The sequence below is a fragment of the Petromyzon marinus genome, chromosome 5, assembly GCF_048934315.1.
Source record: "Petromyzon marinus isolate PM22_M1 ecotype Great Lakes invasive population chromosome 5, UKy_Petmar_22M1.pri1.0, whole genome shotgun sequence".
Lineage (NCBI taxonomy): Eukaryota > Metazoa > Chordata > Hyperoartia > Petromyzontiformes > Petromyzontidae > Petromyzon > Petromyzon marinus.
This window is the reverse complement of record NC_133671.1, coordinates 5,634,926-5,651,514: the sequence shown is the minus strand read 5'-3', so window position 1 is coordinate 5,651,514 and position 16,589 is coordinate 5,634,926. Positions and strand designations below refer to the sequence as shown.

Sequence of the window (16,589 nt, the reverse complement as noted above, 5' to 3'; positions counted from 1 at the left end):
CCTGAACCTGGAGCTGTTGAATCAGCGGCACGCCAACCACGCGGGGCCGGACACGTGACGCGCACGCCGCCCCGCGCCCGCGGGAAGCTCGAGCAGGGGGCAGCCGCCATCGTGGTCAGGGGCAGCAGTGCGCGTCGTGACGTCATCCACGCTGAGCGCGAACTCCGTGACGCCATCTGTCGTTGGCAGCGGTGGGAGGGGATTGAGGGGGGGCCGGTGGGGGGGGGGCGGGGGGGGGCGGTGGGGGGGGGTTGAGGGGGGGGTGGGGCGGTGGGGGGGTGTTGCACTCCGATTGCCTCACCCAACATGGACGCCGATTGCCTCACCCAACATGGACGCCGATTGCCTCACCCAACATGGACTCCGCGTGTCCCCTCTCGTCGTGGCGGCGCTGGCGAGGCGGGCGGGCGGGCGTGGAGGCGGCCCAGCCCAGCCCGGGGAGGAGCCTCCGACTCGGGGCCCCCGTCAAGCAGAGACGGAGCCGCCACCGACAGCGACACCGCCGCACGGCATCGTCAGTGGGCGAGCGGACCGCACAGAGGGGTCCGCTGGGACGAAGGAGCGACTCTCGCGCAGGCCGAGGCTGCCCCGGCGACAAGGTGAGGAGCCGTCAGGTGCCCTGCGCCAACAACAACAACACCGACAACAACACCGACAACAACAACACCAACAACAACACCGACAACAACAACAACAACACCGACAACACCACCGACACTGCATGCCCAACAAAGGGACATTCGCTCAGCATGGAGAGTCTCGCCAAGTCCTCCAGACTCCCTTGCCAGGAGTGGGTCTTTGCCTAACCCAGCGATACTTCCAACACAAGCGCCGTGTGTGTGTGTAAGCGAGAACCGCGCAGTGCAAGGGGATCCTCCTCATCATCATCACCATCAGAGTAACTTCCCCGTGGTCCGGGCGACACGGATCCACCAAGACAATTGGCGGCCTCCTGGGTTCGTTTCGGGGAGCCGAACAGCGACAGCGGCTTCGCGTTAGCCACAGCACGGGGCCCCCAGTACGTCTCCTGTTGTATCATCGCCCCCGTCCGTCATTCTCGCTGCCGCCGTGGACACTTTGGCCTTGTTGTTGTTGTTATTGTTGTTGTTGCGAGACTACGGTCGGGACGTTGAGCCCTCTCCTCGGGTATCAATTTGTTTGCGGCCTTTGTTCGTGAAGCTCCCATCGGTGATTTATTTGTAACCCTCCCCGATGTTTCGCCACGGGTCATGAGAGGGCTCCTCTTAAGCGACCTGGGACGTTCTCTACGCAATAGGGTCATGGTGGGCCGTGGTGAACCCTACTGGGTGATACTGTATGCGCCGTTTATTTTTTTTATGTCTTTTTGAGGTCATTAGCCGCTGCTAGGGTTATTTGTGCGACCTTTCGATGTTTCACCGTAGGTGTTCGTGGGCCACTGTTTGTACGACTTGCGAGGTCGTGGGGCCTTCATCATACACCAGGGGGGGCTGGTGGTGGTGGTGGTAGAGGTGGTGGTGCACACCTGTGCTGCAGACACTCGGTGGCGTTGGTGGATCACGCAGAGATGGAATCGCGTGTCTGTGTGTGCCACACGCATCTATCTGTGTAGGGCAGGTACTGTCCGCTGCTGGATGAAGGCCCCCCCCCCCCCCCACCACGCCGTGAGGGTCGTGCGGGTTGCTTGACCGAAACGTCACTGCCCTGGTCAATGCAGGTTGGCGATGGTGCGGAGGGAGCACAGACATCGGAGCAGTACAGTACAACGGTGGACGTTGCTGCGCCTTTGCCCTTTGCGCCCACCACTTTAGCTGCCAACCCTCAAGCACCGTTCACGTTGAGCCCCTGCACAGATTCTGGCGCATTTGCCGCTGGCTCGGTCGTAAGGAGCGAGGTGCACGTGGGAGTGCAGTACAACAAAGTATGCCCCCGTCTCGCGTGTCCGCGCTCTGTTCTCGCCGCCGTTTCCGGCCACGTGCAAGAAAAAAAATTCGCGAAAAGGAATTGGGTCAAACATCCCAAGTATGACGGTTTTTAAAATTTTATATATATTTATTTAAAAATCCCTTGCAAGTGTTTAAATAGACGTAAAGGTCTTTGGAATTTGCGCGTCGTTTCAAAGTGTTTTGTTTCACGGCACTTAATGACCAAAGCTTGATATGGTGACCCTGTGATGTACAGATGTACACGGCAGATGCTATCCGAAACGCACCACGGGGACGTCTGTGTACTGGGCGTGCGCTCGCTGGGAACTCGCGCAGACGCCGCAAAACTTCACTTTTTTTATTCAGTACATGTGCGACCAATGGGGGAATTTCCACTCGTGTTTCGGGGCCATCCATTTAGTACTTTGGCAAAGATCCGTCAAAACTTGACCCCTCCTCCCCTCTCTGTACGCACGCGAACTTTTTACAACCCCCCCCTCCACCTGCGTACGTACAGCCTGACGCCCCCCCCACCCAAATCCTATAGAACGGCCGATATTTAATGCACGCAGAAACGATCAAGGATCAATAATATTAACGTGTTTAAGCAAACAGATCACCGCCGGACTATCTAACTCATTTGAAGGCCAATGTAGACAAATTATTATCGAGGCTTCACCCCCCCCCCCCCCCGTTTCCTATGCGTACGTACATTGTCAGTAGATCCCCCATACGCAAGCGTACGCATTTGGGTTAACCCCTCCCCCTCCATGCGTACGTACTAAATGGATGGCCCCTCACGGTGTGCGTTTGATTCGGGGAGACGCTCGCACCTGACCCTCGCACACGACCCTCGCACAGCGTGACGGTGCGTTTGGCCGGTGTGGCCGAGGGACGTTCTGCAGCACATTCCACTTGCACAGAGCTGGCACAAACCCACCGCACGACGGGAAACGACAAGCAACGCGGCGCTAGCATGGCTCATCCCCAGCAGAGATTTAAACTGTTTACTCTTTTTATTTTACCAGGTAAGGCCCATTGAGCTATACAGCTCTTTTTCCAAAAGTGACCTGGCTGTCACAAATGATAGCTCAACGACGTGGCTTATAGAAGCCAAATACTCTTAAACGCATATTGACTCTAAATGTGGAGAGAAAAACCGGAGGACCCGGCGAAAAATCCAGGCAAACACCGGGAGAACACGCAAACTCCAGGGTTGGGATCGAACCTACGCGGCGCGAGTAAGAATAAGCGGTCGTACGGCTGCCTCGGCATAGCATCACGCAAAGCGGGATGCTGCTGGATGCTGCTGGATGCTTCTAGATGCTTCTAGATGCTACCCACGTGCCTCAGTCTTTGTTCAGCCTGCATACGCATCTCTAATGTTATCGCGGACTGTGTTATATATTATTTAATTTAACGCGATTTTTCCAGAACGCGGTGTTTTTCAAGAGCGCAACTACCGCGTTACGGTACAGGATTGTACGAGCAACAGTTATTCACCCGTGCAGCATCGATACTATATCTGCACGGCACGAGGGACGCCGGGGCTGTGTCAATGTCAGCTCAGCTGGTATCCTAGGTGCACATCTTGTGCTTTCAGACAAAATAAAACCGGGTTCTGAATTTCAGTCAGTAAATGTTTGAGTCACGGCCATTTAGAACACGTGAAAAATATCTCCTGAAATACTGAATGGTTGTACATAGCGTTTTCATGGAGAGAATGAGACTCCAACTTGGCACTTGTACTGCACAGATTAATCAGCTGACCGAACTCAAGGCTCTTGTTGATGGCAGGAGGTCGCAGAGTCTTTATCCAAACGCTGTGGTTGAACATGAGCAATGCACCCTGCTTTTGCAGGGAATGCCAAGCTTGAAAGCGTATTCAAATAAACATGGCATTGGCTTTGCTTGATAACGTTCTTAACAAAAAAATAAAACCTTGGTCGTAGTCGGCTTGGGTTTCAACTTTATTCTGTGACATTTGCACTGAAATATCACGCTGGCTAGTGTCTGGGTCATTGCAGTGAAAAATATTGTGAGCAAGCATTAGGTTCGTAGAGAAAATATTTTCAAAGAGGCATCACATTTTAGTTTTGAGTTAAAACTACTTTGAGAATGGAGTGGATTATGAAGATGTTTGAGCTTGCATGCCACTGTGATGTTTCAGTTTCGGCAGTTTTGTCGAATCTGTAAATGTCTAGAAAAAACTATAAATGACTAGAATACAAAACCCATTTTCATGACAGTATAATTGTGCAGGCTGGAAAACCATGCGTTTCGAGTAACAACCCAGACACGTGTACAAAAGCACAAAGCCTCTATGCGTGCATATGCAAAGAAATCATCACCACCAGTTCCTGAAAAAGTGCATTGTGGTCCCCTTGTATTCGGTCACCATCAAAATAGATTTGAGCAAATGTAACAGACTGACAACAGCAGCAGCGATGCAGTGATAGATGGCTCTTCTGGACCAGTTTCATTCTAATTAAGGGTTCCTCAACACGGTATATTCACTTATGATCGCTGCTGCAACGTCTGTCTCTGGAAACCCATTTATGTGGAGTCCTCTCTTTCACAGTATGGAAGGTGTCTTATCAATCCCTCACTGCTGCTGTGAGTTGCCCACATTGGCTCACATTTATTTTCAATGTCACCGAAGACAATAGGGCCACAGTGTATTCCATAAAAAGCTGAATGGTTTTTGGAATACGCACAGAGGCTTGGTGCTTTTTATTCATTTGTGTGCTTGAAATTTCAGCTGTTCGGCACAGCATCACAGTAATTGTGTTGTTGGCTCGCAGTGAAGGCATTGTATAAGAGACTCCGGGAATTCAAGAAAGTTGTGACCCAGAGAGATAGCTGGGTGCTATTTAATTTGACTAAAATCAAAACAATACAGCTCAGCAGCATCTACCCCCTCCAGTTCCCTTCTCAGAACTTTGCTTGTGACCACCGTTCTGCGTGGTGCCAATGTGGGTTTCAAAGTCCCCTTTGCCTGCTGCGCTCCACAGACTAACGCGAGGTGACTCGTGACATGAGGTGACTGCCGGCGTACACAGACGGGGCGATACAATGGCGCGCCAATTCGTCACAAATAACTTTCAGTTATGTATTCCTCATTAACGAAGCTTGAGGCGGCCCGTGGCTTTCAGCCTAGGCACAGACTAAATAACAGCTGCGTATGCGGCGTTGGGCCTCTCAATCGCCAGGTGTCTGTTGGTTGGCGCGAGGGAGACGGTCTAGCCTAGTGGACGGTTCTCTTGCGCCACTAATGAGCTACGGCAGCGTCTGGTTACAGTAAACAGGACCTCTTGGGATAATGGGGACCGATTTCCTATTTTGGGCGACAAGGGGTCACATTCGATCACTGCTGTTTTCCTTGCTTGTGGGAGCCATCTGTGGTAAATTGGAGTTTGCTTAGATTTTGGCCATTTGTTTTTAAGTGGTGATGGCCAGCGATTGACAGCACACGCTGTTTATCTCGCCGGCATTGATGACGGTCGCATCGGATGATGCTATTTACGCGATGTAACCCAAAAAAAAGCCTGTTATGGATGATGTTGGTCACGAAAGCCTCCGTGTTAAACTGACGCTATTCCCCTCTAGCTTTTGTATAGCCATTCTATGTTTTACCTACGTTAAATATTACCAGAAATATATTGCTTCAGTTTTGAATTACCATTATATCTAAACTATCTTAACACGATATCATTAATTGAAAGAATATCTTGCACACAGTCATGGTATACGCATTTTACAAATTCATATACTGTACATCAGCGGTCCCCAACCTTTTTGGCACCAGGGACCGGTTTCGTGGAAGACAATTTTTTTTCACGGACCGGGGAGGGGGGTCATCATTGGGTCTTTCCTCCTTTTCAAAGAAGCTCTCCAATAACGTTTGTTGTTTACCCATTTTGGCTAGGGGTTAGCTTGTGGGCTTACCAAAACTGTGACTGAGACAAGTGCTCAGTGCGGGAAAGAGGCGCGGACGGAAGTGGTGAATAATAAAATAATGTGGGCGGGCCACGTGCGGACTCACCGCTCTCACCTCCTGCTGCTGCTGTGCGGCCTGGTTCCTAACAGGCTACGGACCGGTACCGGTCCGCGGCCCGGAGGTTGGGGACCCCTGCTGTACATCATAGGGATGGCGTGCTTGGGATAATTCTCTGCGGAAATTACGGCCTGAGAAACGGAGCCAATGATGCCACTCGTGAGCTTACCGACCTCAAGGCTGCCCAGCCACAGCAGCCGAATTTAACTGCCAACTTTTTACCTGGGCAACACCACGGGAAGGAGACTAGAGGCAAGGATGTAATGCATAGAGCGATAAATATGAATGGGAAAGGGAAGAGAGAAAGAGGAAAGAGAATGGGGGGGGGGGGAGAGGAAATGGTTGGGTATGGAAAAATTGGAGCAAAGAGTGACGTGGAAGAGGCTACATCAGGGCCTCAACGCTGTTGTACAGAACAGCGTCTGTTTTCCCGGGGGGCGGCTGGGACAGGACAGGGATTCAGAGTGGGGGAAGTTGGTCACACAAGTCACGTGATTTATGGAAGGCTTGAGCTGATGAACGTAAATAGATGTTTCACCTGCAATGTACATTTAGAGTAAGGTTTAATTCGGTGGCGCACAGCACAACCCCCCCCCCCCAGCAACATCCAGTGTGCATGAAGGACATTGCATTGATTGTGTTCCACAATAACACGGGGATGTGGGTCAAAGGTTAGGTGACGGAGAGTTTGCGGTAGATAAGAGTGGCTTACTGAGTAAACTTTCCAATGATAAGCAAACCGCTGGCTCTGCTGCTACCGGGAAGGGGACACCACTGCAGTTTCGTTGAGTGGCTATAAACTTGTAAAGCCATTACAGGTTGTGAGAGTGACTGACTGCTTGCCTGTGTCAGAAGGGGTTGAGTGGTCGAGCAGCTAGTGTTCTCGCCACTACACAACTGGCCCCGCCAGAGGAACGTGGAATTGTATGCCACCTGGCTCGTGAGCCGTAAACATGGAATGAGCACTGCTCCCATTGCTCATTTGAGAAGGAAATCGCTGCTATTTGATTGTCATTTATCTTCCACTTCCCAGTCGTTCCTGTGGAAGCCCTTTTAACTCAACAGTGTACAGCCTGCTGTAAATGTGATGTGAAAAAATGGGCAAGTACATGCTCGTTCACAATTGGGAAATGCATCGAAACCAACGTCAAGGATTCATCTTCTTAGTTCTTTCGGTAAAGTCACATAGAATGGGAATAAAATAATAAAATAAAATAAGACAATAAAATTCTCACGACGTTTCGGCCTCAACACAAAGTGGCCTTCTTCAGGTGAAGAGACAGGACTATCCGGAAGACAGAGCTTGAATGAACGCTGTCATGCAAGGACCACGTCTATTGAGCTGTGTGGGCGGAGTTAAAATATGAATTTGCATGTTACCAGCATCACCTCCGGAGAGGAGGAGGGAGGGGGCTGGGAACACAGGCATAGAGGAAACAAGAAAAGGGGCAAGTGCAACAGCCAAGGTGTGCTGTTGTGTCCTGAGCTGCCTTGTGACTATGCTGTAAACTGGACTACTATATAATACAATATTATACCTTCCAATCTAAACTACATGGTATAACATCATATCATAGACAAATTCCACATTTGAATTATACAACGCGTTACTTTACACTATCCTATACTTTAGATTATAAACTATTAGACTTGTGATATTACACTGTCTTATTCTATGAACCCAACTATATACCACACTGATGTATATTAATGATGCAATTACGATGCGATATATTGCCTTATGAGTTATGTCAAACATTACAATGTTATACTATTAATTATACTACATGTTATAAACCATACCATTGACCATGGTGTGAGAAGTATTAAGAGGCAGTGCCAGCAAAAGGGCTGCGGTCTGAAAGTCACCGTAAAATACAATCAATGGTTACTAAGCCAGAATCCATCTTCTAGGTTGAAATTGTATCTGTGCTTGTATATGTGGATGGCCTCATGAACGAATCTCTCATGGTAGCCGGTTGGCTTGCAAAGAACCTCCATCTTGGAGAAGTCAATGTCATCTGAGCCCATTGAATTATAAGAGTGATCTGCCACGGCAGAGGAGTTCGTCCTACCGTGTTTCAAGTCTGCTTTATGTTCGCGGATGCGGTCCGAGATATGTCATTTGGTTTCTCCAATCTAGCTGCTACCACAGAGGCACTTTAGTTTATAAATGCCCGGGTACTGTATGTCTGGAACCGCATCCTTTACAGATGGAACCAGATCACGGATTTTATGTACTGTGTTGAATCAAACCTGGATCTTGTGTTTATTCAGGATTTTGGAGGTCTTTTTTGTGACCCCCGCAATGTAGGGTAAGGTGATGGTTTTGAATGGCTCCTCAAGAGGATCCTTCTTCATGACTGGAGTGATGGCTTTGCGGATTGTGTAGTCTGAGTAACCATTAGCCTTGAGAGCTTGGTGTACGTGCTTGAGTTCACTGGCAATGTGATCCTGGTCGGAAATGCATTGGGCTCTATGGCATAGAGTCTTGATGAGGGAGTTCTTCTGGGATGGATGGTGGTGGGAATCCGGTTTCAAGTAAGCATCTGTATGGGTAGCTTTCCTGTAGACAGAGTGGCTCAATGAACCATCATGTCTCTTTTTAATTAAGACATCCAAAAAGGGTAGCTTGCCATCTTTTTCGACCTCCATGGTAAATCTGATGGCTGGGTGTATGGAATTGATGTGGTTGAGGAATTTGTCTAGAGCAGGTCAGCCATGTGGCCAGATGACAAAGGTGTCATCCACATACCTCTTCCACAGGGTCGGGCGTAGAGTGGCAGTCTGGATGGCGTCAGTTTCAATTTTTTCCATGAACACGTTGGCTACAACTGGAGATAGGGGGGATCCCATTGGGGTGCCATCAGTCTGTTTGTAGAAAGTTCCATTCCAGGTGAAGTATGTGTTGGTTAAGCAATGTCTCACAAGGGGGGGTACCTCCGTATGCAGTCCTTGATGAACCAAGTCTTCAATGATTCCGATGGTGTCAGGTACTGGAACTTTGGTGAACAAGGACACCACATCAAAACTGACAAGCAGGTCGTCTGGGGACAGGGAAATGCCTTTGATTGTCGATACCAGGTGAGTAGAGTTTAGTACCACAGAGGTGGTTTTTCCAGTGAAAGGTCGCAGGATATATATTCCCATTCTACGTGACTTTACCGAAAGAACCAAGAAGATGAATCCTTGCAGTCACGAAAGCTTTAAATCGAAATTCAACTTCAAGAAGTTATGGTGTTTCCTAGCCCATGCGAGCACAGGGCTGCGCTCATCTCGGTTTACGGCCCTTATCGAGTGGTATACAATTTCACGTTCCCGTTTCATCACGCAGGGGCCAATCACTCGAAAGTGCATCCACCGTTGTCGATGCGAGTGGAAAGTTTCCACAGAGTGGTACAATTTTTTTTAATCAACTGGAGGAATGAGCGGACGGGCTTTGTCAACCTCGACCAGGACTGCCACTCGTGATGTGAGGGGAGTGCTCCAAGAAGACTCGTTCACACTTGCTACATGCGGCGCACACTGTACTCCTTTCTCTGACTGTCATGGGCAGAGCGAGGTATTGATAGGGTCACATGAGTGCAAAGTTGGCACACACACACTTAAGAAACTTCCATTTATAAAGTGAGCACAGGATAAAAAGCAACTTGTCCCCAATAAAGTTTTTTTCTCGGCTATGGAAGGTCATTCAAATGCTTTAGTTAGCTGTTAAGATTACAACTCTCATGATCCGTTTTAATCGATTAATTGAGAGTATTGCTCATGCTGCAACAAATGATGAAACTAAACTCAACATTTTACAGCGATTTGGGCAATGCCTCCCTCTTACAGGAGTTCCTTCTCTGCTCCCCATCTCTTCCCCCACGTATCTATTGAATTTATTCATGATTTATTTCAACCAGCAAAAAGCCTGTGAGTTTCAAGACCTCCAATTTAGATGTCGTTGAAACGGAGGAGTTCTGCGTATTTTCTCCCGCGGTGCATCGAATTGCTGGCCTCGAGACGGGGTGTGGTTTTTAGGAGTTGACAAGGGGCCCACCGGGCCACGCAATTCACCGCGGGTAGGGGTTTTCACGATTCGAATCCAGCAGCCGCCCTCCTCGGTCGTCACTCCGAGCGTCGTAGTGTGTGCAGAAATGCTTGCCGTCCACTTCACAGCGGATGCTTAAAGATCCCCGTGGCGTCTTTCGCAGGGGGTGTAGACCATTTTTTGCCGGCGTTGTGGTCCAAATTTGGAAAAAAGCCACCGCGAATCAATCAATCGATCGTAGCATTCATCGGGGTCCAACTGCAATCGGAACATGTCCTGAAAAAGAGTAATGAGACGCAATGTTCCCTTCCTGGGTAATAATAATGTACGTATGTATGTTGAACTTCTTTCACACCATACGTAGCCAGCCATGCAAATCGGAGGTGTGGAGGAAGGACAGCAAACTTAACGCAAAAAACAGTTTTTAAGAAATTGGTTTTCAATTTAGATTTGAAAATGCATAGCTCCAGTGACGTCTTAATAAGCTCCAGTGGTTTTGTAATAGATAATAATGCGCTTTGCACAACTCTGCGATGGGAATAGGCCAGCGTTTATTTTGATAACGCTTCCCCGTGGGGATGTGGTGCTGTGTGCGATGCCCCTCTCTGAGTGATGTGGTGCGTGAGTCACTCCAGGCAGCACTCTGACTGTTAAGGATAAACACCGTACTTCCATTGTCTGATATGCGGGGAACACCTTTGATGATTTAAAATATTTTAATTGTCAGAGACTACCCATAATTTTAGAGAATGAATTAATAAAATGTGCAATATCGCTCTTTTAATATCTATGGGTCTGGTTGCAACGTTGTCATAGGTGTTCAATTCGCAATCAATAAAGTTAGTACCACCTTGTGCAAAGTCATCCATGGAAGCCGGTCTCCTGCCATGTAATTTGGTGAATTTCCACCTTTGGCTCATGTCTGCCGATGCATTGTGTGAGCATCCCTGGCCACGCTTTCCCCACTGCCACGTGGATGCTTGGGAGTTTGGTCTCGAGAACATCCTTCCCCACCGATCGCGTGGCCTCCGTGCGAATGGGAACTGGCACGAGGTGCTCCCGATGTGCTTGGAGCGTCGACGCAGCCCAGATGGAAATCTGTGTTTTGATTCCTGGCAGTCCGTGACTAAACTGGTTTCTCAAGTGAAGTGTGTTTGTGGTCTCGGTTGGGTTGCTTTTTATAGCTCATCGTATTCCTCCAGCATCGATAATGATTCTGATTGCGACTCTTTTTGCGGAGGACACGAGAGGCCACATGATGGAGCGGCAGGGTGGTGCAGTTTTAACGCAGGGGTGAGGCTCGCTCGTGGCTCACAGCAAGAAGGGGGCCTTCATTCGATTCCCTTCTCGGGCGCCTTCCAACGTGGAGTTTGTATGTTCTACCTTTCTTCTGCAAGGGTTTTCTCCGAGTTCTCTGGTTTCCTCCCATAGCTAAACAAAAACATTCAACACAATTGCTATTGGCCAAATATCTCAATCACTTAAAAAAAATCCTGAAAATTACTCAATTGGAATCACCCATGGCAACATCACTTCCTGCTGCGAAAACTTGGTACACTTCTGAAAATTAGTCTTGAGACTTTGTGAGGCTTTTCCTGGATGAATAAGCACAATAATAATAAAATAAACAATGTCTGCTAAGTGCAAATAAGAAAACTGTTGAGGTGACCTTTAGAAGCAGTTCTCTGATGTCAACTTCTGCAGGCTCTTCTCTAAACGTGTGATATTATACTGCTCCCCTGCGAGTCTCATTTCATCTCTAACATAGCACGAGACGTGTAAAAAAACGTCATTTATACGACAGTCGGTTATAGCTCTTGAGTGATTTCCTTCCTACAACGTTGACCGGTGGCTTGTTTTTAAAGGAACGATCCAGGCGTGTATAATATTAATCTTTTTCTTGGCTGACGTAGATGCAGAGAAACTACAATTTCACATTATAGTGGTTAAGCCAGATAACCATTATAGTAATGATGAGCTATCTTTGATCTTTGGCCTTTGACATAGTTAAAAAAACATGCATGAATCGCTTGGCCATGCCCATCGCAATGAGTGGAGTGGACCCCCCCCCCCCTGTGTGGACAAAGTGGGGCATTGCACCCGATGTAAACTGGCTGGGTTGGGGAGGGCCCAGCCTGACTTAACTTGATCTCACTCGTGCTGGAAGCTTCATGAGCGGCTGTGTTGTTGGTGCCACCGTCTTGTTAGGATATAAGTGTGAGAAACATTTGTTAACGAATACAATATTAAACGAGCTGACCATCCTCTCTGCGCGCCTGCCCAGGTGGGGGGTGATAGTGTAGCGATTGGTGCACTATGCTACGAACCCGGCGACTCAAGTTAGATTTTTGCTCATGGCCAACACCGGCGACGATTATCTGAATCTGTCCTGGGCCTCCCCTAGATCGACTCGGCCTCAAATTGGTACCTGGTGCGGTGTGTAGTAAACATTGCCACTTGGGAGACAATGGCGGCCAGGTGTGGTGCCGGTCACCCACCACCTCGTGTGCCGTGCCGGCCTTCATAGGTGCTCGCTAACAGCACTTGCCCCATCAGTGTGTTAAGGCTATACGGAGGGGGGGATCTTTGTCTCTGTCTGTGTGTGTCCAGGTGGCGGCAGACAAGGTGACGGACAAGCTGTCTGCCACGCTCTCATGGGTGAGGCAGACGGTGACGCAGACGGTGACGGCGACCGGGGCGACCCCCTCGGTCCCCTCGGCGCCGCATGCCGGGCCCCGACCGCACGGGAGCGAGCGTAACGGCGCAGCAGCGGCGAGGGGGGGGGCGCTCTCCGCCGAGGACGAGGAGCTCCTCTCCAAGCTGGAGGAACAGAACAAGTAGGGGGGGTGGGGGGTGCACAGCGGCGGCGGCGCGCGTCCGTCCACCCGCGTTCACCGGGCACGCGTGTCGCTCGGCCAGTTGGTCGTGGCACCAAAACAAAAAGCGCAACAAAGAACCCCCATTGCTTGACTGGGGTCGATAAAAAGCTGCGTGTGCCGTGGTGCACCGTGGTGTTCTGTGGTATTCCATAGCGTTCTGCGGTGTGCCACGTGTCTGTGGTGTGGCACGTGTGTACCGTGGTGGTTTGTTTTGTGCTGTGATAATTCGTGGTGTGCCGGTGTGGGCAGGCTGCTGCAGGCGGTATCGAGTGGCCCGACGGGGCCCGGCGAGGCGGCGCGGCCCAGCGAGGAGGAGCTGTGGGCCGTGTGGGGCGGCCTCGTGTCCGAGTGGCAGGAGTCGCGCTGCCACAAGGATCAGCGTGTCAAGGTGCCCTTCCGTCCCCTCCCTCCACTCCCCTGTGTTCTTGTAGAAATTTTGTGTCTGCGTGCACGTATACACGTGCGTTTGTGTGTCCTTATGAGCGTGTCATTTTGTGTGTGTCCGTAATTGTCATGTATATTTGCCAGTGTGGGCGCCATGGTGGTGAGATGTTTACTCCCTCGCCTGGTATGCAGGAGGTCGTGGGTTCAATCCTGACCCTGACGCCTGTCTATTTGCAGTTTGCATGTCTCTCTCCCTGTGGTCGCGTGGATTTTTCTCTGGGTCCTCCATATTTTGATACGTGCATTAAGAGTATTTGTCTGCTGTAAATTTCTACATGGTAAGTCGCTTCGTTGAGCTATCATTTGTGATAGGCAGGTCGCTTCTGAAAAAGAGCTATTTAGCTCAGTGGACCTTACCTGGTAAAATAAAACAAATTTAGTTAATATTTGAACTTTGTTTCGTTTGTGCGTATGCGTGTGGTTATGTCTCTGAGTAAATTTGAAGTGTGTGTGTATCCATGTATGTGTGTGATTCATGTAGGATCTTGTCCGGGAAGGAATTCCGCAACATTTCAGAGGAATCGTCTGGCAGCTCCTGTGCGATGCCCAAAATGTCGCTGAAAAGGGTAAAATCCTCCCTGTTCATTGGCACCATTTCCCAACTTCGGAAGGTGTCTCTCGGCAGCTGAGGGACACCAGTCGTCGGCACGTTCACCACTGCGCCAGTCTGCAAGGGAGTTGGTGGTTATGTTACAACAGGCAACTCGTAAATTATGCAGTGTAAAGTGGACCTTGGAGATGCTGCGACGTATATATCGCAGGAACGGGTGATTGTGCTTTCGGTTTTAGATTAAATTACAAATTATCCCTTTCCCGTTCCGAGATGTCGACAAGTTGCATGGTGGGGCCCCGTTCACCGCTGAACCTCTGAACACTTAATCATTCATAATAAACGTTTTTGGGTTAGATCGCATTGTTTATAAATGTGTCGTAAGCCTCCACCACCCGACACGGCCAATCAGCAAAAAAAATTCACGTTGACAAAAGACAAATAGTTCACTACTTTAGCCCACCGGTGTGTTGAAGAGTGAATCCACAACATTTACAATTTTTGAGTACGAAGTTTCGCTGGTAATTACATCCAGCATCATCGGGCAATTCGCCAGAAAGCCTACGTGTTAAACACTTAATAAGTTAGCATGAATTTTATTTCAAGACATTGTACTCGCCACTGAGAACTGTCGCAACACGACTGCACTCTGATGATAGCTGGTGCCAATCTGTGCCACACGCACTCCCGCATGGCCTTGTTGGGGAGCCTCGGTACCAATGGTTATTTTAGTTTTTCTTGTGATTCGTGCAGGTACCTACACGTACGTCATCGGAACGGAATAGGGAAAAAAATCCCCAGAAATACGTTTGTTTTTTGCAAATGTTTAAATACAGAGCGTTTAAATCATTCTGAACTGTGTCAGCAGCAGGTCGTGGGGTTATAACGGTAAATAAACAGCTTCCGCTTATTTTCCGATCCCCAGAATAAACTGATTGCAGTTGCCATTGCGCGTCGTCGCTTTAAGATGGTTCTCTGTTCATATTTCGTTTGTTGCGGTTGCACCCTGCTCAAGAGCCGCATGGCTCACAGGGCTCTATACCTAATAAATGAAACTTGAAACCTGGACCAAGCGAAACCCTGGGCCGGATTCAATTTCCCCAAGTGTCATGAGCAGGATCATGGCCTGTGCATGTCACTGAGTAGAAAAATCTATTTTTTTTACCCTTTTGAGATGTCTTTATCCGGGGAGGGTCTTTTGGTCAATGGATTGATCAAGTGTTAATCTATTTTGTTAATGAAACCAAACACCTCGTTTCTTGATTTTACTTACTTCAAGAAACGGACACCGTTGGACGTGATAATGACTCCATTTAGCCCAACATTCTATCATAAGAGTGGATTGACAAAGACCTTGTAATTAATAATGCATTGGCTGGGTCATGTAGCCCGCATACCCAACCACCGCATGACCAAGCAGCTTCTGTTTGGCTGGATAGAGGGGGCTAAATGGGCATGGCACGGGCTGGTGAAGAGATGGACTGATGCGGTACGGGAGGATGTGGTACTGAGTGGGCTTGCCGAAGACTGGTACCAGCGGTGTCAAGATCGGCCTCTATGGAGGAGGCTCCTGAAGGATGCTGCTACTGATTCTAGATTTGAAGCTTTCGTGACAGCAAGGATTCGTACTCTTTGGTTTTAGTCGGTAAAGTCACGTAGGTAAAAAAATGACATCAAAGAAAACAAATAAAAGAAAACAATTGAATCACGACGTTTCGGAGGCAACACAAGCTTCCGTCTTCAGGTAGAACAGTCACAGCAGAATATCTGTGTCAAGTGCACAGCTCTGGGACGATCGGGTTTATATATAGGTTAAGGGGGGGGGGGAGCCAGAAAGGAACGTGGGTGGGTGGGAGGGCTGAGTTAAGCCGTTTTTGAAAACGAAAGAAGCTGCTAAAGTTTGGCATACCACCACTGAAAATTGCTGTACAATTAAAAGGTAGCTAACGTTTGACTTGATTTATAACATCTTTCCAATGGTTGCTTAATTTGAAACCATCCTCTCGGTTGAAGTTGTGTCTGTGTTTGTATATCTGGATGTCCTCGTGGACAAAACTCTGGTAATAACCGGGAGGTTTGCAGAGTACCTTGGTATTGGAGAAAACAATATCATGATATTGTTTTCATATTGTTTTCTCCGATACCAAGGTACTCTGCAAACCTCCCGGTTATTATGCCAAACTTTAGCTGCTTCTTTCGTTTTCAAAAACGGCTTAACTCAGCCCTCCCACCCACCCACGTTCCTTTCTGTCTCCTCCTGCCCCCCTTAACCTATATATAAACCCGATTGTCTCAGAGCTGTGCACTTGACACAGATATTCTGCTGTGCCTATTCCACCTGAAGACGGAAGCTTGTGTTGCCTCCGAAACGTGATTCAATTGTTTTCTTTAATTTGTTTTCTTTTATGTTATTTTATTTTACCTACATGACTTTACCGAATAAAAACCAAAGAGTATGCTGCTACTGAGCAGCTGGTAGCAGTCGCCCTCCAACGACAATGGAGGGCAGAGTAGCAATTCTCACAATAACGAGCAGAGCGCCCAGCGACTAAAATGGAGCAAATTGGCACAGTAGGGGGCACAGCTGGGTGCATCTGCCAGTCATCTCAGTCAGTCAACCCATAGCACCTGGGTCTGTCCCGTGACCTGGTGTTAGTCCTCAGTGCACCTGGCCTGGCACAGGAAGTTGGTATTGTAGTTTCCATAGTTCCATACTTCACAC

At 48.9% G+C, this 16,589-nt stretch overlaps 1 protein-coding gene across 2 annotated transcripts in view; it reads left to right on the top strand.

Annotated features, from left to right (window-relative positions):
* The first annotated feature begins 309 nt into the window (after nucleotides 1-309).
* Nucleotides 310-16,589, top strand: part of LOC142913930 (ecotropic viral integration site 5 protein homolog) — a 30,046-nt gene continuing 13,766 nt past the window's right edge. For both annotated transcript variants that reach the window (XM_076061055.1, XM_076061048.1), the window contains exons 1-4: nucleotides 310-599; nucleotides 12,605-12,831; nucleotides 13,123-13,261; nucleotides 13,799-13,883. In XM_076061055.1, the coding sequence (XP_075917170.1) occupies nucleotides 357-599; nucleotides 12,605-12,831; nucleotides 13,123-13,261; nucleotides 13,799-13,883 (694 nt within the window). In that variant the 5' untranslated portion in view covers nucleotides 310-356. The remainder of the gene's footprint in view (nucleotides 600-12,604; nucleotides 12,832-13,122; nucleotides 13,262-13,798; nucleotides 13,884-16,589) is intronic.